At 47.1% G+C, this 24,522-nt stretch overlaps 2 protein-coding genes across 3 annotated transcripts in view; both read left to right on the forward strand.

Annotated features, from left to right (window-relative positions):
* The window catches only part of LOC127579057 (DENN domain-containing protein 3-like), a 743,140-nt gene that overhangs the window by 118,443 nt on the left and 600,175 nt on the right, over window positions 1–24,522 (forward strand). The gene's annotated exons all lie outside the window — the stretch shown is intronic.
* The window catches only part of LOC127579086 (regulating synaptic membrane exocytosis protein 4-like), an 84,135-nt gene that overhangs the window by 5,718 nt on the left and 53,895 nt on the right, over window positions 1–24,522 (forward strand). The window contains exons 2-3 of one of the 2 annotated variants that reach the window (XM_052031722.1): window positions 1,905–2,005; window positions 23,489–23,630. In XM_052031722.1, coding sequence (XP_051887682.1) covers window positions 23,554–23,630 — 77 coding nt within the window. In that variant the 5' untranslated portion in view covers window positions 1,905–2,005; window positions 23,489–23,553. The remainder of the gene's footprint in view (window positions 1–1,904; window positions 2,006–23,488; window positions 23,631–24,522) is intronic. The other variant, XM_052031723.1, reaches the window with a different exon arrangement.

Genomic DNA, 24,522 nt, shown 5'->3' on the forward strand with positions numbered 1-24,522 from the left:
AGGGGATAAGAGCTGGTGAGTGAGTCCAGTAGGATAGCTGGCACAGGATTGATGGGTTGAACAGCTACCTCCTGAGCTGTGAGTCAGTGGAAGTGCTGGAAACACAAGGTATTGAAGGTTAGCTGCGATTTCATTTCATCCTGTACAGTGCATTCATTGAAGAAACTATTTTACCTGGAGTGTCAAAGTGAGGGGGCAGTTATTGTCTGACTGTGATCTGCAGCAGAATCATGAATGCACCCTCTGAAATACCATGTCAAGGAAACATTCATGAATGATTTCAACGTGTTGCTATTCATAAGCCGAGCAAATCTTCCACAGGTTGTGTTCATTCATAAGTTCTACTGGAGTCTCATTATGTGTGACATCTGTCAGATTGGATAAGAAAGACAATAAACTTCTGGTTAAATTTAATTTCTCATTATCCATAGTCGTGAATTAATTAGTTGATGTCCTCTGGTTCCTGAATGAGACCCTTTTAGACCCCTGCCTTAGGTACGCTGTGGGGTTTTGGAGCTCCCATAGTTTACATATTGCACTTGGCAGGAAGAGAGATGATAGGACAGGGGAAGAGAAGAATTTTGCCATCTGCATTCGCTGCCTCACTGGATGTCACGTGTAAGGACCAGAGTAAACATTGCTTCAAGCTGTTTCACTCCCAGGGCAGGTTCTGCAGCAGGGGTGAGGTACAGAGTGAAGCTCTTTCGGCACTGCATTGAACTCTTTGTTCCTCTTGCTATTGGAGTAAAATGATAAATTGGTTTTATTATTGTCACATGTACCAAGGTACAGTGGAAAAACTTGTCTTGCATGTTGTCTGCACAGATCAATTTTTTACATCAGTGCATTGAGGCAGTACAAGGGAAAACTATAACAGAATGCAGAACAAAGTGTTACAGTTAAAGAGAGAGTGCAGTGCAGGCAGACAATAAGGTGCAAGGCCATAACGAGGTAGACTGTCAAGAGTCCATCTTATCGTACTAAGGGACCATTCAATAGTCTTATAGCAGCAGGATAGAAGCTGTCCTTGAGCCTGGTGGTATGTGCTTTCAGGCTCTTGTACCTTCTGCCCGATGGGAGGGGGGGAGAAGAGAGAATGACTAGTGTGGGTAGGGTCTTTGATTATGCTGGCTGTTTTACCGAGGCAGCGGGAAGTGTCGACGGGGTCCATGGAGGGGAGACTGGTTTCCGTGATGTGCTGAGCTGTGTCCACAACTCTCTGCAGTTTCTTGCGGTCCTGGGCAGAGTGGTTGCCGTACCAAGCTGTGGTGCATTTGGATACGATGCTTTCTGTGGTTCATTGATAAAAATTGATGAGGGTCAATGTGGACATGCCGAATTTCTTTAGCCTCCTGAGTGAGTAGAGGTGCTGGTGAGCTTTCTTGGCCGTGGTATCTACATGGTTGGACCAGGTTGGTGAAGGACCCGTTTCCAGACCCTCTACACCACGTGCTGACGGAATGAGGATTTTGTTGTCATGGTGCGGGTCCATCTTACTGGCCGACTAACCAGGCAGAACGTTGAGTGACTTGGAGTCCGCCATACGGGTGTTAAAGAAGCCAAGCCACGGGGGCCCATATCTCTCAGGTGGAACGGGATGTGACGGGAGAAGCATACGAATTAGAGGCAGGAGGCCACTCAGCCGCTCAATCCTGCCCCACTGTTTCATCAGATCATGGCCGATCTGTTAGTGACCTAACTTCCACATTTCCATTTACTCCCGGTAACTTTTCACCCTCTTGTTTATTGAGAATACATCTCCCTCCACATTAAATGCATTCAAAAATGCTTCCACTGTCCTTTGAGGAAGAGAGTTCCAAAGACTCACTGCCCTTATAGGGAAAAGATTTGCCTCATCTCGGTCTTCAATGGATGATGCCCTATTTTTTTTTAAACAATTCTAGACTGTCCTTCGAGAGGTCCATCTTGTCACAGGTTGCTGTCATCCGGTTGGCAGGACTGCACTCATTGCAGGCATCTCACTGATGTTGGAGAGCAAAGTGAGGTTAGTTCATGGGACAATGCAGTGGGCTGGTTTGTACAGGATGAAGTAAAGCCTTTTCCAGAGTCCTTGATGCTACCCCCGTGTGGTACTTTTCTTGACCTTCCTTTTTCCAGTCGCTGGTATTCCCGAGCTGATGGTTGCTTCAAAACTTCCCAGGAAGTAACATTAAGGTGCTAGCTCCCCTGTCTGTGTGCACCACCGGTCTGCCCATCACCTATTGACCATCCCTTTTTGGCCTGAATAAGCTGCTTTTAAAATCACATTCTGTCGTAGTTTGATACATGGAGGTGGACACACAAAGAGAAGGTAAGTGTTTATCTTCGACCTCCACTGCTAAAGAGTACCAAGATTTTGGCCATGTGACTGATGCTGGGAATGAATTACTGGGAGTGCAGTTGTGGTGGGTGCCCAATACCCCCACCCATCTACTTACAAACCCCTTCCAGTGAGCAGCAGGACCTAACTTTATTGTGGAAGTTCAGGTGGGTCCTGAGCATGTGCAGGTGGTAGGTTTCTCTCCTGTTGATAGAATAGTACAGCACAGAAACAGGCCCTTCGGCCCACCATGTCTGTGCTGAATGCAATGCCAAATTAAACAAATCCCTTCTGCCTGCACGTGATCCACATCCCTCCATTCCCTGAATGTTCAAGTGTCTAAATGCCTCTTAGATGCCACTATTGCACTTGCTTCCACTGCCATCCCTGGCAGCCCGTTCCAGCTACCCACCACTCTCTGTGTAAGAAAAAATCGCACATCTCCTTTAAGCTTTCACCCTAATGCTATGCCCTCAAGTCTTTGACATTTCAACCCTGGCAAAGAGATTCTATCTACCCTGTCTGCGACTCAGAATCAGGTTTATTATCACTGCGATATGTCGTGAAGTTTGTTGCTTGGGGCAGCCGTGCAGTGCAAGGCATAGTTTTATAAACCTATTAGGACTTTATTGACTCCATGGGATTTCACAACATCCCAATGGTTTCAATATCACAGGAGACACCAGAGGCTTCAGATATTGGAATCTGGAGCATCACAGAAAGTGCTGGAGGAATTCAGCATGCTGACTGTTCATTTCTCTCCATGGATGCTGCCTGACCTACCGAGTTCCTCCAGCACTTTGTGTGTGGTTTCAAAGTCACTTTTACGTTCCCATCTCCATGTCCTCCTGTTAGATTTGCTTCTGTACTTGAGGCTCAAGGCATCTGAAGGCTGTGTGTGCTATTAAAATGTAGCACTAGTGATGTCAATCGAGATTGCCCACAGATTGACAAACAGTGTTCCAGAGGTAAATGCATCTTGCACACAGAGACCCCAATATAAATTCTCAGACCGTGCTGTGGAAGTACTTTCCATTTCTAATCTGTCGTGTGGTGTATCAGAAACGATGCCCAAAACGATAGTCACTAACTCACTGTTTTGGGAAGTGGACCTCTTCATGCCAAGCTCTGTTACTATGCTCCAGGCTGCTGTGGAGAATCTAGTCTCTGGACTATCAATGCAGTAAAATCATCACTGCCCTACCACAGCATGGTTTTGGAACAAACAGCCTTTGGTGCGGGACACACAAATTTCTTATGGGGCTAAACATGGGAGGGGCAGGGATGATGTCTCCCCGGTGGAAGTCTCAAAATAAGGGGCTGGTCATTCAGGAGTGGGATGAGGAGACATTTCTTCTCCCTGTGGAGGATCAGCGATAATCCCTGCCCTCCTATAAGCTTCTGAGGTTTGGACGACCTACAGCAACCACCTTAAAGTACTGGAGAGATGCTAGCAACTTTGTCTCGGCAAAATCCTCCATTGGAAGGATGTGAACCAACATCAGAGCCTGAATCAAGGGGCTCAGTTTCTGAGTATACTCGAGAGAAAGACTGGTAGATGTTTGGACGTTAAGGGAATCAAGGGGTGTGGGGTTAGAGTGGAAAGGTGGCACTGAGGTAGACCAACTGTGATGTTATTGAATGGTGAAGTGGGCACAAGGAGTCAAAAGGTTTTCTTTTGTGTGTGAGAATTCCTGGTGTGTGAAGGGTCCCCTCATGTGGAGTTTATGCCACTGTAGCTGATAAAAATAATCTGATTCCTGGCTGCTTTAGTGAGATGTTTGACCTCTTGTTGACTTGCATAGCGTAGACACTGGCCATTCAGAACCAGGTTTATTATCGCTGACATATGACATGAAATTTGTTGTTTTGCAGCAGCAGTGCAGTGCAAGACATAAAAATTACTATAAGTTACAAAAATAAATAAATAGTGCAAAAGAGGAATAACGAGGTAGTGTTCATGGACCGTTCAGAAATCTGATGGCGGAGAGGAAGAAGCTGTTCCTGAATCATTGAGTGTGGGTCTTCAGGCTCCTGTACCTCCACCCTGATGATAGTGATGTGAAGAGGGCATGTCCCGGATGGTGAGGGTCCTTAGTGATGGATGCTGCCTTCTTGAGGCGCTGCCTTCTTGAGGCACCGCCTTCTTGAGGCACCGCCTCTTGAGGATATCCTCGATCCCTTCCTCTCCTCCTCCCTGGTGTTTATGCTCCACATGAGCCTCCTCCCTCCCCTCTCCATGTCCACGTCCACGTCTTCCAGTTCTTCTCTCTTCACCACCCTGCCCACCCCCCCCCCCCCCGCCCGCATGTGTTATCCAGCTTCCCTTTAAGTAGGGTCATAGTCATAGAGTCATACAGCACAGAAACAGGCCCTTCGGCCCAACTCATCCATGCTGACCGAGTTGCTGAACTGAGCTAGTCCCATTTGCTGCATTTGACCCAGTTTCCTCTAAACCTTTCCTATCCAAGTACCCGTCCAAATGTCTTTTAAGTGCTGTAAATTGTACCTGCCTCTACTGGTTCCTCTGGCAGTTTGTTCCATGTACCCACCACCATCAGTGTGGAAAAGTTTCTCCTCGGATCCCTTTTAAATCTTTCCTCTCTCACTTTAAACCTCTGCCCTCTAGTTTTGGACTCCCCTACCCTGAGGAAAAGACTGTAGTCATTCACCTTATCTATGTCCTTTGTAATTTTATAAACCTCTATAAGGTTCACCCCTCAGACTCCTTTACTCCAGGGAAAATTGTCTCAATTGTTCACCTCTACCAACCCCTGCTCTCTGGTAGGAAAGTCTTTCCCTAATTCCAAAGGATTTATTACTATTTATTTACTATATTGTATTTTTGACTCATAGTTTTGAGTATTGATGTAGAAGTTGCTTCTGTATCTACTGCACACGACCATAGATAATCATAATTACCGCCTAGAGTCATAGAGTTGTGCAGCATGGAAACAGGCCCTTCGGCCCAACTGGTCCATGCTGACCAAGATGCCCCATCCATCCTAGTCCCATTTACCAGTGTTTGGCCCATAACCTTCTAAACCTTTCAAACCCATGGACCTGTCCAAGTGTCTTTTAAATGTTGTTATTGTACCTGCCTCAACCACTTCCTCTGGCAGCTCGTTCCACATACATACCACCCCTTGTTATAGATGACGGCTGATTTAATGTTCAGAAAGCAGGATTTTGACCAAGCAGTATTTCACTTTCAACAACTTTTAGAGTGAAAACCAGGTAAATATTAGCAGTTTACTGTTTTTAAATTGATTATGTCTTGTAGTCAGTATTACAATTATACCAAAAAAATTGATAATTTGTGTTGTTGAAAAAAAGTGGCCCCTCGGGTCCCTATTAAATCTTTCCCCTCTCACCTTAAACCTGTGCCCTCTAGTTTTTGGTTCCCTTTCCCTGGGGAAAAAGACTGAGTGCATTCACCCTACCTCTGCCCCTCAGGATTTTATACACCTCTGTACCTCTTGCTCCTCAGCTCTTTATCTAGAGAAAAGCTGCTCCTGTTTTCAGGGGAGGGGGAAGATGAGAGAGAGCTGAGAGTAGAATTAACCCAGAATTAGCTGCTAAATTTATGGTTGTTCGCTAAAGGACAGATGTTCACCTGTGATATCTTTCCCTCCTGTCACGTATAAAGAATCAGTAAACAGGGAAAGTGAATTATCGGAAGAGGTGTTTGATCAGACAGCTGCTATACTTCGAGCTCTCTGCAGAAGCAATCTGGAGCACCATAGTTAAGCTTACACGCTCTCCTGTGGCCATCCTTGTAGAGACTGGCCCACTAAGGATATTTTTGTGGTTCTTGTCAAGGTGACAGATGACAGCTCTGGAAGGGGAACATTTTCGTCTGTTCTGTACCGTACTCGCTCTCAGATGTGATGCATCATATGCTTCTGTTAGCGCAGCTCAGTTTTCTGCGTCAGCTGGGCTCAGTGGGTGCACTCTTGCTGTTGGATTCAGTCCCATTTCAGAGCTCGAGCGCATTATCTAAGGCTGACGCTGCCATGCCGTGTGGAAGAAGTACTGGACTGCCGGACGTCTTGTCTTTCAGAAGAAGCATTAAACAATTGGAGAGACCCAGTGGCAAAATTTTCAATAAGACTTTGCCCAGTCAATATTCATCTCTCATCCAACTCATTAAAACCGATCATCACATCACTTTGTGGAATCTTGCTGTGCGCAGGTCACCTGTTGTGTTTCCTACTCTCGGGTGGTCTCTCAGGGTCAAGAGTGGCTTGCTTCCACTCCAGTTCCATGGGTCTGGAGGCGGCTGATGCGGCCAGTTCTGGTCCCACAGACGCTGCCACAGGTAGGGTAGGAGCTGGCTAATGGGACAGGTGGCTGGGGAGTTTGGAAGTGGTGCATTCCTTCTGCCACTTACATGCGCTGCTTCCAGTGCATGGCCTTAAGGTTTCCAATCCCATCCTGAATGCTCCTTCTCCACTGTGAGTGGTCATGGGCTACGGATTCCCAGAAGTTGGTGGGAATGTTGCAATTTTTCAAGGAAACTTTAAGGACATCCTTGAATCTTCCCCCAAACCCCCTCTTTCCCCCCCACCCCCACCATGCTTCTTCCCTTTCCTAGCCTATATCTCTTTTTTTTCTACCCCCTTTTGTTTTCCTCTCTCTCCTTCCCTGTGACCCATCCCCTGGTGGATCTGCTCTCCCCTCCTCCCCCGCACCTGCCTATCAATATCTCTTACCTGCATCTACCCATCACCAGCCTGTGCCCACCCCACCTCCCCTCTTTTGTCCACCTATCACTGCCCTGCTTTTCCCTCCTATATATTGGGCTTCCCCTTTTCCTATCTTCTGTCCTGAAGAAGGGTCCTGACCCGAAACGTTGACCGCCTGCTTTTCTCCACGGATGCTGCCTGGCCTGCTGAGTTCCTCCAGCATCATCATGTTTTTCATCCAGATTTCAGCATCTGCAGTCCTTTGTTTCTCTTTCTCTCTAGTAATCTGTTCCTGTGTCAGAAGTCAGAGTAGTGTGTGTGTTTTGGGTATCTGGTGTTACTCTGGCCAGTGGAGGTTAACTCTGCATAATCCGCACTCCAGTCCTGTGGGTGTTGGTCTGGGAGAGCATACTGACATTGGTTTGCTTAGCCTTCCAGTGAATATGGAGGGTTTTGCAGAGACAACACTAGTGGTACCTCTCCAGTGCTTTGAGGCGCCTGCTGTGGAAGTACAGAAACACACAGGAGAGCAGGAATCATGACTACCTGGTAGATCATGGGTCTTGGGCCAGGCTTGAGATCTTGATCTTCAAACATCCGTTTTGTCAGTTGACCAAAGGCTGCACTAGTGTACTGAGGGTAGAGTTGAATTTCAGCATCATTGTCTATCCTTGCTGAGAGGTGAATCCCAACATAGAACATTGAACAGAACAACATAAGAACAGGCCCTTCAGCCCACCATGTCTGTGCCAAACATCCTGCCGAATTAAACTAAATCTCTTCTGCCTGTACGATCCATACCCCTCCATATTCATGCACCTAACAGCCTCTTAAACACCACTATCGTATCTGCTTCCACCACCACCCCTGGCAGCCTGTTCCGGGCACCCACCATTCTGTGTATATAACAAAAAAACTTACCCCACACATTTCCTTTAAACATTCCCCCTTGCACCTTTAATGCATGTCCTCTAGTATTTGACATGTCTACTCTAGGAGAAAGAATCTGACTGTCTGCCCTGTCTAAGCCTCTCATCATTTTATAAACTTCTATCAGGTCTCACCTCAGCCTCCAACACTCCAGAGAAAAGAACCTAAGTTTGTCCAACTTCTCCTTGTAGCTCACGATATGGGAAGTGATCCATGTTTTCCAGGTGCTATTGGAATGTGTGTGTTTCCTACATTACACCAGTTACACCCCTTCAACAAGTATGTCAACACTTTGGGACACCAAGTCGTGAGGAACACGATAAAAATGCATATTTTTCTCTTCCCCCATTGTGTTATTTTGACGAGGGGTGAAACAGGATTGGGGAGTCTCTGCTCAGCCACACATCTTCCTGCCACTCTACCTACTAGTCATTTCAGTTTATCTGACAGTGTGAGGCTGCAGGATCAAATTATTGAACGGGACTGGATACTGACAGCGTGATGTATTTTAACTGGTTTGATCCATTGTGGTTTAAAGGTAGTGACTTTCCAACACTGAACGTGAGGACACTCGTGTACAGCTAAAGCTCGCTGATATCCACAACATGAGTGAGTTGGACCTGTGCCAAACTTTGTAAATTCAGGGCAGTTTGCTCTCAGCGAGTGAACCTGACTGAAATGGATGGACAAGGCTTTGGGAGAGAAGAGGTGCTGACTGGCACTGGTTTGGAAGGCTGGTTAAACCATAGAACCATACAGCACAAAACAGGCCCTTCGGCCCACCAGAAGCCACAGATCCAAGACCTTCAGCCACAGCCTTTGGTCACTGCCCACTGCCTCATTGCTAGAGTAAAACGGTGAAGGGTTTAGGAAGTTCCTTGGTCAGTCCAAGGGAGTCTTTATCACTCTAGACTTGGCGAAACCAGCCCCACTGTGATGCTAGGGGCGTGGTGAGGGTATGTGAGGGAAACACCTGCTCCCTTCCAGTGAACTGTGTACAGTTTTGGTCACCCTGTTATAGGAAAAATGTGGTTAAACTGGAAAGAGTGCAGAGGAGATTTACGAGGATGTTGTCAGGACTCGAGCGCCTGAGTTATAGGGAGAGGTTGGGCAGGCTGGGTCTTTATTCCTTGGAACATAAGAGGATGAGGGGCAATCTTATGAAATGGTTTAAAATTATGAGAGACATAGATAAGGTGGACGGTAACAGTCTTTTCCCCAGGGTAGGGGAGTCCAAAGCTAGGGGGCATAGGTTTAGGGTGAGAGGGGAAAGACTTAAAAGGGACCCGAGGGGCAACTTTTTCACACAGAGGGTGGTGAGTGTGTGGGACGAGCTGCCAGAGGAAGTGGGTGAGGCAGGTACAACAGTATCATTTAAGAAGCACTTGGATAGGTACAGGGAGGGGCGGGGCTTAGAGGGAATTGGGCCAAACACAGGGAATTGGGACTAGCTGGGTGGGCACCATGGTCGGCATGGACTGGTTGGCCCGAAGGGCCTGTATCTGTGCTGTATTGCTCTACAACTCTAACCACCAGGTTTAGTATTTGTCACCATCAGATTCAAATGTTGATATTTGATGGGGCAGTTTCCATTATTCAGGGCAAATCACAGAAAACCTGATTTAACTTGATCTGGTGATCAATTTCAGCTGAGATCGCAGCCATCGGGAAATTTGACCAGGCACCTCTGTGTGCCGGTGGATTCGACCTTATTCCATGCATCAGGTGACGACAGTATCCGTCCAACTCCAACTCCTCCCACACCCCCTCCTCCACCTGGTGTAACCTGGGGCTTTAGGGTGCAACCAGTGACCTTGGCTGAGTATTTACATTCCCACTCGGAGCGCATTGTGCCAGTTTGTAGCATCTCTCTCTGGTTGAAGGGACCCCTATTGATTCCAGGAGAATTGGTGGGACAGTTCGGGCACCTCCCAAAATCCACACCAACAGGGAATGTTCCCCCAGCGCTCGGCCACTGAGATGGATGTAGCCACATGGACAGTAGTGGTGAATGCTCTGCTGATAAGGAGTTTGCATAGTCTCCAGTCCGGAAAAAATGACAGGTGTAGATCTCCACACTCTGGTTCTTAACACCAACATAGTTCAGGGTCTGGTGCAGGTTTTCCCATTGGCTCCATGGTTTTGTGAGCTGGAGGGAAGCTTGCAATTTGTTGTTTGACAAATGAAAGCAAACAGTGAGGTTTTAGATACAGATGTGTTACCAGATCATTGAAAACTGAGTGTTCAGCAAACCTGGGACACAGTGAGCCACAGAGGTGTACAACACCGAAACAGGCACTTCAAAAGTTGACCTTTTTGTCCATCTGCACTAATCTCATGTGTCCACATCGGGACTGTATCCTCCTATGGCTGGCCCATTTAAGTGCCTGTCTAAACATCCCTTGTGGTGACTGTATCTCATTCCATCATCTCCTCTGGCAGCAAGTTCCACACGTCAACCATTCTGCGTTTCAAAAAAAAACTTCCCCTGAAATCCCCTTTAAAATTCCTTCTTATCCTTAAACGTACATCCTCTTTTTTCTATATCTATACCCCTACCATGGCAAAAAGACTCTGTTTCTCCGATCTACACCTCTCATCATCCTGTACATCTCCCTCGGCTTCCTTTGCTCCAGGGCAAACAAGCCCAGCCTGTCCGATCTGTTCCTCATAACTGAAGTCCTCCAATCCAGGCAACATCCTGGTGAATCTCCTCTGCACTCTCTCCAGCACAACTGCATCTTTCCTGTAGTGTGAGGACCAGAATGGTACACAATACTCCAAGTGTGGTCCAGCCAGTGCTTTTTAAAGTTGCTGCATAACATCCCAAGTTTTATATTCTCTGGCCCAACCTATGAAGGCAAGCACACTGTATGCCGTAGGGTGATCAGCACCCAATCTACCTGTTCCTCAAGTATTGTGTCTCGTCTCAGAGGCAATAGGTAGACATTTAACAATGTATGGATTTATGTGAGTATGGTGGGGCAGGACTATGTAATAATGCAGCTTTGAGGAGTTTATTTGTAGTTTAACATATTGAGCAATGGTATTTAATTGCATGGTTCAGTGTTACAGTGTGCAGTGCAGTGGTAAATAGTCACACAGTTCAATGTTGCAGTGTACATTGCAATGGTATGCAATCACAGTCTAACATTGCTGTGTAGAGGGCAGTGAGTTATAATCATATGATTCAGTGTCGGGATCTATAGGTTTCTGGATTTTGACAATTTGGTGCTCTGTTGCATTTTATTTTTAACATGGAATTCAATTTGTAATTCTATATATATCAATCCCACGTACTCCTTGGCTGTCTTCAGAGTCACACCATACACTTCACAGTGAGTATACATGCAGGGCATGTGTGTTGATATATAACAACACTCTGTATATTCCTATTAATTATCATTGCAGTGGACAGGCTTCAATGGTAAAAACACGTATCACAACACTATGTGCAGCTTGTTATTGGGGCAAGTGTGTGCAGGTGGTTATCAGCACTGTTTAATGCGGTTGTAGAAAGGATAATATCTTGTAACAGCATTGTTTAAGCATCGTTAAATAGGACAGCAATATTTATTCAGGCAATGTATCAGCGTGAATGTAAAGTAGTGCCACCTGGGGCAGGGCTACAATGTTCTGGTGACACTGTCGTGCAGCAGGCTGCAGTGTGTCTCTGTGTTAGTTAACGCTGTAGGACACAAGACCACGGGTGCCTTTGTTTCTCCTGCAGTGTCGACCATAAGATGGAGGAGCAGAATTAGGCCATTCGGCCCATTGAGTCTACTCCATCATTCAATCATGGCTGATTCCTTTTTTCCCAACCCCATTCTCCCACCTTCTCGCCATAACCCTTAACCCCCTTACCAATCAAGAACCTATCAATCTCTGAGTTAACTACACCCAATGACTTGGCTTCCACAGCCCTCAGTGGCAACTAATTCCACAGATTCACCACCCTCTGTTCCTTTATTCTGAGGCTGTGCCCTCGGATCCTGGACTCTCCCACTGATGGAAACATCCTCTCCACGTCCACTCTATCCAGCTCTTTCTGTATCCGGTTGGTTTCAATGAGATTCCCCCCTCATCCTTCTGAACTCTGTCGAGTACAGGCCCAGAGACATCAAATGCTCCTCGTGTTGTCTTTCATTTCTGGGATCATTCTTGTGAACCTCCTCTGGATTCTCTTCAGGGCTGGCACATCCTTCCTTAGGTATGAGGCCCAAAACTGCTCACAATGTTCCAAATGCAGTCTGTCAAGGGAAGAGGTGCATCAGATGCTGGATATCTTAATAAAACACCAAGTGCTGGAAACACTCAGCAGGTCAGGCAGCATCTGTGGAGAGAGAAACAGCTAACGTCTCAGGCTGGACACCCTTTGTCATTTCTGTGCATCACTCTCCAGCCTGTTTTATATACGGCAGTGCACATCTGCAGTGTCAGTGGAGTTTTGGTTTGGGATTGTACAAATTAATGTAGGAGTGTACAACCGTAGTGCTTACCACAGCAGTATATCAAGCACCTGAGTAAAATGCCACCATTCAGTCCTGTGGTTTGCAGTGTAATTCTTTATTATGGAATAATTTCACTTTGCACTGTAAGGACAATGTTTGCTGATGTGACAATAAATGTAATTTTTTTATTCCTGACATTAAGAAAGCAGCTATAGAGACTGAACTGAGCAGTGAGTATCTTCACCCTAGATACAGCAATGTAAGAGATAGGTGAGCAAGACTCTAAAATGAGGCAGTTTTCATCTTGACATTTAAACTAAGGCCTCCTACTCACTGAATGCACAAAGGCTGGAATCTGGGAATGGTCGGGATGAAGTCATCATGATTATTTCAGTCACACTCCTGGAGTCCGGGCCACAGTTGGCAGCTGTCCCAGTATCTTGGCTTTGTAAGCCTGAACACCTTGCAGTTCTGGGGCAGAGAAAGTTCTATTTGCTTATGATGTCATCTTGGCAGAACCATGGTTGGCCTGAGATGGGACAACAGGCTGCTCTTAACCAAGGATTGGTAATACTTCTTGTCCAAAAGGATGTCATTCTGGCCATCCTGCCAGCACTAGCTGTTTAAAGGAGAAATCATGTCAAGTCCTGTGACTCCCTCTCTCCATAACTCTAAGTCTCTGGCCAAAACTCTTCTGACATTACTTAGTGGAATCCACCTTCACTCTTAGAGAATTGGCACCTATCTCTTGCCAATGATTTTACACTGATGGCCCACTCACCAGAGTAACTTAGCAGGGTGAAGGTTCGCCTCTATTAAACCTCACTCCATCAACCCCCCCCCCCCCCCCCCCCACCAGCCCCAGTCTCCTCCACGGGAACAGAGAGCCTTGAGTGTGGTTGCCTTTGTTTCCCATTGAGACCATTGGGAAGCAGAGATACCGAGACTGATTGCAAAGTCCCTGCACCTCACTGCTTAAAGTAGACTAAACTAGGAATGCTTTCATTCCTAAAATTTGAGAAGCCCCACGGGGGGATGTAAAAAAAAGTCCCATGATACCATCTCCAGGAACAGATTAGTTCCTCCCTGTGACTTTCTCAAACACCATTTTGATCTCCTGACTGATTCTTGGGACAATGGGACATTTTTATGAGGAGAGATTAGGCCATTATTGACTCGAGTACAGAAAAATGAGAGGGGTTCTCGTTGAAGTGAACATAATTCCACCGGGTTTGACAGGCTGGATGCAGTGAGGGTGTTCTCCTGGCTGGCGGTCTAGAACCAGGGGCCACAATCTCACGGTGGTGTAACAGTTACGTAACACTATTACAGCGCCAGCGACTCAGGTTCAATTCTGGCTGCTGTCTGTAAGGAGTTTGTACCTTCTCTCCGTGTCTGTGTGGGGTTTCCTCCGGGTGTTCTGCTTCCCTCCCACATTCCAAAGACGTACAGGTTAGGAAGTTGTGGGCATGCTATGTTGGTGCCGGAAGTGTGGTGACACTTGTGGGCTGCCCCCAGAACATTCTGTGCAAAGATGTATTTCACCGTGTGTTCCGCTGTACATGTGACTAATAAAGAAATCTTGTCTTGTCTTATACAGAATAGGACATTTAGGAGTGAGAGAGTGGTTATCCTGTGGAATTTTCTGCCACAGAAGGTTGCAGAGGAACAGTGGCTGAATATACTTTGGAAGGAGATAGACTTCTAGACATAAAAGTCATCAAGGGGAATAGGGAGAGAGCAGGGAGACCATGTTGAGATATTCAGCCATGATTGTATTGAATGACAGATGGTCTTGAAGGGCCGAATGGCCTACTCCTGCTCCCACATTTCTACGTTTATGTTTCTACCACTATCAAAGACCATTGATCTGTGGGAGCTTGCTGTGGGCAAATTGGATGCTGTCTTTCCTTCATCCTTCAGAGATACCTGAATTACCATTGCTTCTCAGTGTTCTGCAAAGAACAAACGAGTGGTTGTCTTCCTTTAAATAAAGTGCCAGTGAGTTTTCAGTTGGTGGCAGTGCTTAGGGAGGGAATCCCAGATCGGGGGCCCAGGCATTGGAAGGCACCACCAGCAGTGGTGGAGTGATGGGATCTGGTCTGTGTGAGGGGCCTGAATCAAAGAGGGAGAGTAGTGATCAGCAGCTTGTCTCAGGTGTGGAGCTCCCTGAATTCACTGCCCCGGGCCACAGGAAGGTCAGGCAAGGACCAATGACCACTGCCCCAACAAATGCACACCACAAAGTGTGATGAGTGGGCAAATTTCTGGAGGTGGGGTCCTGGTGCCGGTGGGGTCCTGGTGCCAATCGGGCCACAGATTGGTACACGGATACAATGAATCCCGTCAGTTCTCCCCAATGGTGGCACTCTGTGGCAGGGCAACTCTTCACCAAATGTATGCAAAGGTTTTCATTTCAAAGGCTATCTTTCGTAGAGCCGTAGAGTTGGACAGCATTGAAACAGGCCCCTCGGCCCACCATGTCTATGCTGACCACCATGCCTATCTATACTAATCCCACCTGCCTGCATTAATTCCATATCCCTTCACACCCGGCTCATTCAAGCACCTGTCCAGATGCCTTGTTAATGTAGTTATTGTTCCTGCTTCCACCACCACTTCTGGCAGCTCATTCCAGATACCAGCTACTCTGTGTGAAAACTTTACCCCTCAGACCCCCTTTAAACCTCTTCCCTCTCACATGAAACCTGTGCCCTCAAGTTATAGACACCCCTACCATGAGAAACGGACACAAACTATCTACCCTATCTATGCCTCTCATAATTTTGTAAATCTCTGTCATTGCCAGCTCTCAACCTCCTTCATTCCAGGGAAAACAAACCTAACTTATCCACTCTCTCGCTATAACTCAAGCCCTCCAATCCAGGCAACATCCCTGTGAATCTTTTCTGTACCCTCTCCAGCTTAATCATGTCCTTCCTACAGTGTGGTGACCAGAACTGCACGCAGTGCTCCAAGTGCGACCTAACCAACATTTTATACAGCTGTATCATGACATCCCAACTCTTGTACTCTCTAGGTATCTACCCCGTCTCTGGTGAGATGGGAATCTGCTCTGTGTCTTTGTAAATCTCCTGATTTGACAGGGTCCCAATGCATTCCAGAGAAAGCTAGCTAATTGCATAAGGGAGAAAGGAGTAGAAGGGTGTATTGCCGAGAGAACTGGTCAGGGCAAGAGGTTTGTTTGGAGCCACTTTGCTGACTGGCCGTGTTCTGGGCTGAAAATGAGGTGCCGTTCAATGTGCTGTGCATTGATTCTCAGGGAGGGAGGTGTTGCAGGTTTTATGACGAGCCTCAACTGCACCTGTGCAGAAATGTTCCTATTAAAATCCTTTTATTAATAGAAACACTACAGATGGCAGGGATGAATGGAGAATTTCTGACTGTGATGATTTATCTTTGTAGCAAAGAAAGACTTGCATTTCTGTAGCACTTTTTTTTCAATGTCAGCTAATGAGATACTTTGAGATTCAAGCATTCTTCTAACACATGCACAGCAAGATCCCACAGACTGCAATGAGGTAACAATCTGATCTTGTGAATGAGGGACAAATATTGGTCAGGAAACTGGGATATCTCCAACTGCGTGCAAGGATATCGTTTTAAACTATTCCTAACAGGGCCTTGGTTTGAAGTTTAATGTGCAAGATAACACCTGGGTAGGGTAACACTCCCTCACTGTGGGGCTGACTGGGTCAGCCTGGGTTCTGTGCTCAAATCTCTGGAGAGGGATTGGACTTGCACCTTCCATCTCGGAGCTGAGATCACTGTCACTGAGCTGCAAGGGGCACCTCGCCACTGGTTGGGTTTCAAGATCTGTCCTCCTCCCTCGAAATGCCTGGTTGTCCTCTCGGCCAGTTCAGCCCCGACTCTTCACCTCTGGCTCGGTCTCAGAGCTCTACTGTCTCTTCACACATCCTGTGGGCCCAGTAATGATGCCACCAGACCAGCTCCCATTAATCACCACCTTCAACTGTCATTTTTGGAACAGGAAAAGCACTTGCCCAGAAGTGACCCAAGACTATAACTCAGTGAAATGGCACCCGCTCACAGTCTGCTGTTCTCTGACAGCACCGAGCTCCCGTTTAAATGCAGCTGGTTTCTGTATCAGAGATTCCATACATTTTCAGGCTTTTGACTCCTCTTCCATTAATGACGCTGCCACTGCTTCCAGCCTCCACTTCAATCTGCCAATGGCTCTAATCATCGCAAGAACAGGAGGGAAGTTCAAAGGACATGAGCAGGGCAAGTTGTTTTTTTAACACAGAGAGCGGTGGGTACCTGGAATGCGCTGCCAGGGGTGGTGGTGGAGGCAGATACGATAGAGGCGTTTAAGAGGCTCTTAGATAGGCACATGGACATGTGGAGATGGAGGGAGATGGACCATGTGCAGGCAGAAGAGATTCGGGTAATCAAGCATCATTAACTTAATTAGTTTGGCACAACATCGTTCCTGTGCTGTACTGTTCTATGTTCTAACACAAGGTAATCGGAGCAGGAGGAGGCCACTCGGCCCCTCAAACCTGCCCCATCATTCAATACGATCATGGCTGATCCATGCTAGCCTCAACTCCTCTTCAATGCCAGGTCCCCATCACCCTCGATTCCTCGATCTTTCAAATATTTATCCATCTCCACCTTACATATATCCAATGATCTGACCTCCACCTCCCTCGGGTCATAGAATTCCACAGATTCACCGAGAGGATATTTCTCCACACCTCTGTTTTGAATGACCAACCTGCCATCTTGTAACCATGTCCCCTTGTTTGAGACTCTCCCACACTCCCATCTCAACATCTACCCTGTCACCCCCTCAGGATCTTGTGTGTTTCAATAAGGTCACCCCTCATCTTTTTAAATTCCAAAGAGAACAAACCCAAACTATCCAGCCTCTCTTGATAGGACAACCCTCTCATTCAGGGATCAGCCTGGTGAATCTCCTTTGGACTGCCTCCAATGCCACCATATCCTCAGGTAAGTGGACCAGAACTGTGTGCAAACAACAAGAGGGGTAAATGCTGACCGTGTCCTTCCTAACCATTTCTCTCCCCATCTGAAGCCATTGATGGGTGGGGATGTTTATACCCTCTGATACCTTGCTGAATGGAAGCTTAGCCAGTGAGTGAGGGTGTGCATTTGGCCGGAGAAAGCGACAGCCGAGGGTTGGCCTGTTTCCCACAGAAGGTGATAGGAGCCCTGAGTAACTTGTGTAGTTCCAGTTTCTGTTGTAGGGCAGAGGCACTGAAGAAGCTTTACAGGGGTTGTAGTGGAACCACAATGTTGCACCATTAGGAGTCAAAGAATAATGTATGAAACTCATGGTAAAGGATGAGGCCATTCAGCCCATCTTATTTGGTGATGATAGAAGAGTTTGATTCCATTTTCCAGCTGCTGGCCTCTTGCCCCCACAGGTTGTGATAGTCCAAGAGCGGATCCAAGCACTTGATGTACTTTTCAATGAAAGGAGGAACAGGGTGAGTCTCTCACCTCCTGAGCCGAGGAGGCTGAAGGTTAAGTTCAAGGAATGGAATGGAATTCATAGACTTTGTGCAAGTCCATAGCTTCCTGAAGTGGCAACGCAAATGGATAGGGAAGTGGAAGAGACATTTGGTCTGCTTGACTTCGTAGGCTGAGGCATCGAGTGTAAGAGTCAGGACGTCATGTTGCAGATGTACAAAATGTTGGTTCAACCACACTTGAAGTATTGCATACAGTTCTGGTTGCTGCACTGTGGGAAGGATGTGGTAGCAATAGAGAGAGAGCAGAAGAGATTCACCAGGATGCTGCCTGGAATGGAGGGCTGTGGTTGCAAGGAGAGATTGGATGTGTTGGCTTTATTCTCACTGGAACATAGGCTGAGGGGGTGACCTTATAGAGGTTTATAAGATTATGAGGGGCATGGATAGGATAGATATTAAGAATCATTTTCCCAGGGCAGGGGAGTCTAGAACCAGAGGGTGCAGTTTAAGGTGAGAGGGGAGAAATTTAGAGGAGATCTGAGGGGTGAGGTTTTCACCGAGAGGGTGGTGAATATCTGGAACGGGCTGCCAGGGGAAGTGGAGGCAGGTACAGTCACAATGTTTAAAAGGTGTTTGGACAGGTACTTGGATAGGAAAGGCACAAAGGGATTTGGGCCAACGCAGGCACATGGGGTTAGCATAGATGTACATCATGTTTGGCGTGGACAAGGAGATGCATAAAAACTGGGTAATGGGACCAGTCTCAAGCCAAAGTGACCTGGTTTGTGCAGTTTTAAATTCAAAAATGTGTGCATTCTTACCAGTTCCTTTTGAAAGGGGAGATGGATTGTGAGTAGGTGCTCATCCTGTGAACAGCAACAACTTTCGTTTACAGTACATATTGCCTCAAGTTACTCTACAGAAGCATTATACAGCAAAATATAACACTTAACAATGAGAGAGGTCACAGAGGAACATTTTATAAAAGGACAGTGGGTGAAACAATGGCACAGCCAGTGTGAGAGACCTGGGTTCGATCCCGACCTCTGGTGCTGTCTGTGTGGAGTTTGCACATTCTCCCTGTGACTGCATGGGTTTCCCCCGAGTGCTCTGGTTTCCACCCACGTCCCAAAGACATGCTGGCTGGTAGGTTAATTTCCCACCATATATTGCCCCTAGTTTGCATGTGAGTGGTAGAGTCTGGAGGAGTTGATGAGATTGTGGGGAGAATAAAATAATGGGATTAATGTAGGGTTAGTGTAAATGGGTGGTAAATAGTCAGCATGGACGGGTGGGCAGAAGGGCCTGTCTCTGTGCTTTATGACGCTATGACAGAGAGGTTGAGGGAGGGAATCCAGGAGGTTAGAATGGAGGGAACTGAAGATGTAGCAGCCAAATGTAGAGCCACAGAATCGGGATTTGAAAGAGGACAATAATGCTGGAGTGGAGAGACCCTGGAGTGTCGTAAGGCTGGAGGAGGTTCCAGAGGGAGGAGGGGTTGTGCAGCGAGGACAACAGCTTTAAACTTTGAGGTGTTGCTGGTGGAGGAACCAGTGGAGGGTTAGACAGTGCAACAGTGCAGTTGGTGGGTGAGGAACAAATGGTATGGGGAGAAGTTAGAAGGCAAAAGTTTGAGGGAATGGGGAGGAGGGGTAAAGGGGATCAGGGGGGTAAATGTTTCACACAAAGAGCAGTTGGCATCTGGAATGAGCTGCCAGAGGAGGGGGTGGAGGCAGGAACAGTGACAACATTTAAGAGGTACCTGGACAGGTACTGGAACGAGCTGGGCACAGGGGGATGTGGAATTAGTGCAGGCAGGTGGGATTAGTAGAGACAGGCATGATGGTTGGCATAGACGTGGTGGGCCGAAGGGCCTGTTTCTGTACTGTACATCTCTATGACTCTATAATAAGTTGGGTGTGGAAGGTGAGGGGCAGCTGGGAGAACGCTGGGATGTTCAAGGTTGGAGGTTCCAGCAACAGCTCTCATGGGAACCTGATGAGGCTTACTCTCCAAGCCGTGGGAACAAAGGGTTAAATTGAATTCTGGCCTGAAAGCTGTTCCTGTTGATCAATGTCCTTAGCCATAGGCAGTGTCCAAATGTAACGAGGCCTGATCTAGTTGACCTGACTGAGCCACTCAGGAGCTGGTTGTGTGAGCGGGGTTTGATCACACAGACCTCCAGGCTCGAGTGACGGTCTGGTATTGGCCTTGGTGCCTCTGGCCAGGAGGGGAAGAGATCAACTAGGCTGTCTGCAATTGGTTAGAGTTCAATGATTTGTGTTGGAAAAGTGGTTGAGGGGACAGTGCGTGTGGCAGGCTGGTCCAGTGCTCACTCAAGTCCAGAAAGGTGACCGGGGACAACAGGACTCAACTCTCTGTGTCTGGGTCAGAGCACGCATCAGAAAGTGAAAGGTTCTTGGGCTTGGGTTGGGCTCTGTTGGCCGGGGACGGGTCAGGGTCCATTGTCTGTGGTTGGTTGGGAGCGAGTCAGGTTTGATTGGTCAGGTTTGATTGGCCATATTTGAGTTGGGAACGGGTTAGGGACCATTGGTCTGGAGTGGGTTAGGTTTGATTGGCTGTGGTTGGTCTGGAACAGGTTGTGGTCAATTGGTCATGGGTGGCTAGGAGTGGGTCTGGTTCCTTTTGGCAGTGGTTGAGTTGGGAACGGGTGGGACTCCATTGGCCTGGTTGAATGGGAGTGGGTCAGGTTCCATTGGCCGCGGTTGGTCAGGAATGGGTCAGGTTCCATTGGCCGCGGTTGGTCAGGAATGGGTCAGGTTCCATTGGCCGTGGCTGGCTGGGAGGGGGTCAGGTTCCATTGGCCATGGTTGGCTGGCACAGTGATGGGCCATTCGACCCTTCTAGATCGTCTCTCTCCATGTGACCACACGGGGTGGGTGAATGTGATTCACAATGTCTCCATATCCTTTGTCCTCTAAGCACGAAAACAAGGACAGGAAATGCTGGAAACACTCAGCATCTGTGGGGGGAGAGGGAGGGTTAATGGTTCTGGTCGAGTACCCTTCATCAGGAATGGGGCAAGGCTGAGATATCAAAGAAACTTTAAGATGGAGGGACAGGAAAGAGGTGGAGGATGAAAGTGAGACGAGCAGCAAAAGTGAGCCCACGGGAGGTGTGAATTAGAGCTAACCGAATCATTATCTGAAGTGGTTGAGTTCTGTGCCGAGTCCGGGAGGCTGTGATGTGTCTGGTTGGAAGACAAGGGACTGATTCTTGAGCTTTCACTGGACTTGACTCTGCTCCTGTGCTAATCACAATGAGCCCCACGAGAGCTTCTCCTGCCCTCTGGTAATAATATCCCAACCCTGAGTTTGTCAGAGGCACTACATAAATGAGAGTCCTTTTCCTCTCTTCTCCTCCTCTATCGACACCCCCTCAATTTCCTTGGCTGTATGTGCTTACTCACATTTTATAGACTTTTTATAATTCTCAACCGCTGTAATAATGTGTTCCCACTTCAGGCACCTCTTCACCTGGCAGCCCCTGCCATCCAAACCTTTAAACCCCGGACCATTCTGTTCCTGTAACTTCTGCAACTCTTCTGTCTCCTGTTGTGAGCTGAGTGTTCATAAATCAGTTACGTGGCTGTAATGTATCAGTTGGAAACCAATGGCTGAACAGTAATGGCCTGCATGCCTTGAGCCGATTTTATTACTGGGAATTTTAATGTGATTGATGGAGTCAAAATAAATGGAAACAAAAATCAAATAAATCCAGTTTGGATAATATGTCATTGATTCTCCAAGAGTTTAGTGTATCAAGAATGGACTATACGAGATCACTGCCTCGTCCACCTTTTCCCATCCTGGGAATGTCATTATATAATGGTAATGAGGTTCACAACTAATTCCACAAATCATTCTTCAATAATTGGTTTATTATTGTCACTGAGATACAGTGAAAAGCTTTTGTTTGTGTGTCATGCAGACAGATCAATCCGTGCATAAGTACTTTGAGGTAGTACAAAAGGAAAACAATAACAGGATGCAGAATAGAGTGTTACAGTTACAGAGAAAGTGCAGTGCAGGCAGACAGTAAGGTGCAAGGGCGATGATGAGGCAGACTGAGAGATCAAGAGTTCATTTTTATCGCATAAGAATTCCATTCAAGAGTCTTATAACTGTGGGACAGAAGCTGTCCTTGAGCCTGGTGGTACGTGTTTTCAAGCTTTTGTATCTTCTGCCCAACGGGAAGGGGAAGAAGAGAGAATGACTGGAGTGGGAGGGGATTTTGATTATGTTGGCTGCTTTCCTGAGGCAGCAGGAAGTGTAGACGGAGTCAACAGAGGGGAGGTTGGTTTTACAGGATGGACTGGGCTGCATCCACAACTATCTGTAATTTCTTGCAGTCTTTGGCGAAGCAGTTACTGTACCAAACTGTGACGTATCTGAATCGGATGCTGCATCTGTAAAAATTGGTGAGGGTTGTTGGGGATGTTCTGAATTTGCTTAGCCTTCTGAGGAAGTAGAGGTGCTGGTGAGCTTTCTTGGCCATAGTGTCCACATGGCCAGACCAGGGCAAGTTGTTGGTGATATATATCCCTTGGAACCTGAAGCTTTCAACCATCTCCACCTCAGCACCATTGATACAGACAGGGCGTGTGCTCCATCCCGCCTCCTGTTTGATTTGCTGACATTGAGGGAAAGGTTGTTGTCATGACACCATGCCACTAGGCTCTCTATCTCCTTTTTATAATTCTCAACCGCTGTAATAATGTGTTCCCACTTCAGACACCTCTTCACCTGGCAGCCCCTGCCATCCAAACCTTTAAACCCCGGACCATTCTGTTCCTGTAACTTCTGCAACTCTTCTGTCTCCTGTTGTGAGCTGAGTGTTCATAAATCAGTTACGTGGCTGTAATGTATCAGTTGGAAACCAATGGCTGAACAGTAATGGCCTGCATGCCTTGAGCCGATTTTATTACTGGGAATTTTAATGTGATTGATGGAGTCAAAATAAATGGAAACAAAAATCAAATAAATCCAGTTTGGATAATATGTCATTGATTCTCATCGTTGTTTGAGATTTGGCCCAGTATGGTGTTGTGATACGCAAACTTGTAGGTGGAGTTAGAGCAGAATCTGGCCATGCAGTCGTGAGCGTATAGGCCTTAATGTAAAGGGCTAGGGACACAGCGTTGTGGGGCGCCAGTGTTGAGGATAATTGTGGCGGAGGTGTCACTACCTATTCTTGCTGCTTGCGGTCTGTTGGTCAGGAAGTCAAGGATGCAGTTGCATGGGGGTGGGGTGCTGAGTCCCAGGTCTAGGATTTTGCTGATGAATTTGTTTGTAATTAGGTCAACAGCTCCATTACTGCTTGATCATAGGACTACCAGAACAGTAGGCTGTGCACTCAACGGACCATGGTCTCTACCAATTCCCATGTTCCTATTGGCTGCAAGCATTCCTCATTGCAATCGTGCTCCAAATGATCAAATAATTCCTGTGAAATTCCCAACCAGGACATTCTCCATTAGCTAACTTGAATTGGTAGTTACTCAACTAAGAGTTTAGCATGGCTGGGTCAGTGTGGGGAACAGGTTAGGTGGCTGGTGTTCCTGATTAGCTGACCGAATTACTCGTCCTCTTGCAGATGGAGATGGTCGAAAGCTACGAGGCGCAATTCAACGCAGCACAGAGACGGGGCTAGCTGTTGAGATGCCGAGGAGAACCATGCGTCAAGCCAGCCACGAGTCCATCGAGGAAAGCATGAACAGCTATGGATCGGAGGGAAAGTGAGTATTGGAATGGGAAAGGCTGTAACTGAGCCAGTGTGTTTGTTACTGCCAATAACCAACTCGCCCAACTTTCCTTTTACAATGTAATTGCCAATCAGAATGTACCAAGGAAGCCTGGTAGCAGCCAGATCGATGGGTGAAGGGTCTATCTCCCAGTCATACAATCCAGCATCAGAGTGCTGGCACTCGATGTTTCCCTTCATCCCTGACTTGACCTTTCTCCCCTGATTCATTGAGGTCCTTCTGAACCATGAGAACATCCAAAGTAGTTGGTATTGGTATTGGTTTATTATTGTCACGTACTGAGGTACAGTGAAAAACTTGTCTTACAAACCGATCTTACAGGTCAATTCATTACACAGTGCAGTTACATTGAGTTAGTACAGAGTGCATTGATGTAGTACAGGTAAAAACAATAACAGTACAGAGTAAAGTGTCACAGCTACAGAGAAAGTGCAGTGCAATAAGGTGCAAGGTCACAACAAGGTAGATCGTGAGGTCATAGGTCATAGTCCATCTCATTGTATAAGGGAACTGTTCAATAGTCTTATCACAGTGGGGTAGAAGCTGCCCTCAGGCAGCTGTATCTTCTACCAGATAGAAGAGTAGAGAAGAGAGAATGTCCCGGGTGCGTGGGGTCTTTGATTATGCTGGCCGCTTCACCAAGACAACGAGAGGTAAAGACAGAGTCCAAGGAGAGGAGACTGGTGTCCATGATGCACTGGGCTGTGTCCACAACTCTCTGCAGCTTCTTGCGGTCTTGGGCAGAGCAGTTGCCATACCAAGCAGTGATACATCCTGATAGGATGCTTTCTATGGTGCATCGGTAAAAGTTGGTGAGAGTCAAAGAGGACAAACCAAATTTCTTTAGCCTCCTGAGGAAGTAGAG

This window comes from Pristis pectinata, chromosome 16 (genome assembly GCF_009764475.1).
Source record: "Pristis pectinata isolate sPriPec2 chromosome 16, sPriPec2.1.pri, whole genome shotgun sequence".
Classification (NCBI taxonomy): domain Eukaryota; kingdom Metazoa; phylum Chordata; class Chondrichthyes; order Rhinopristiformes; family Pristidae; genus Pristis; species Pristis pectinata.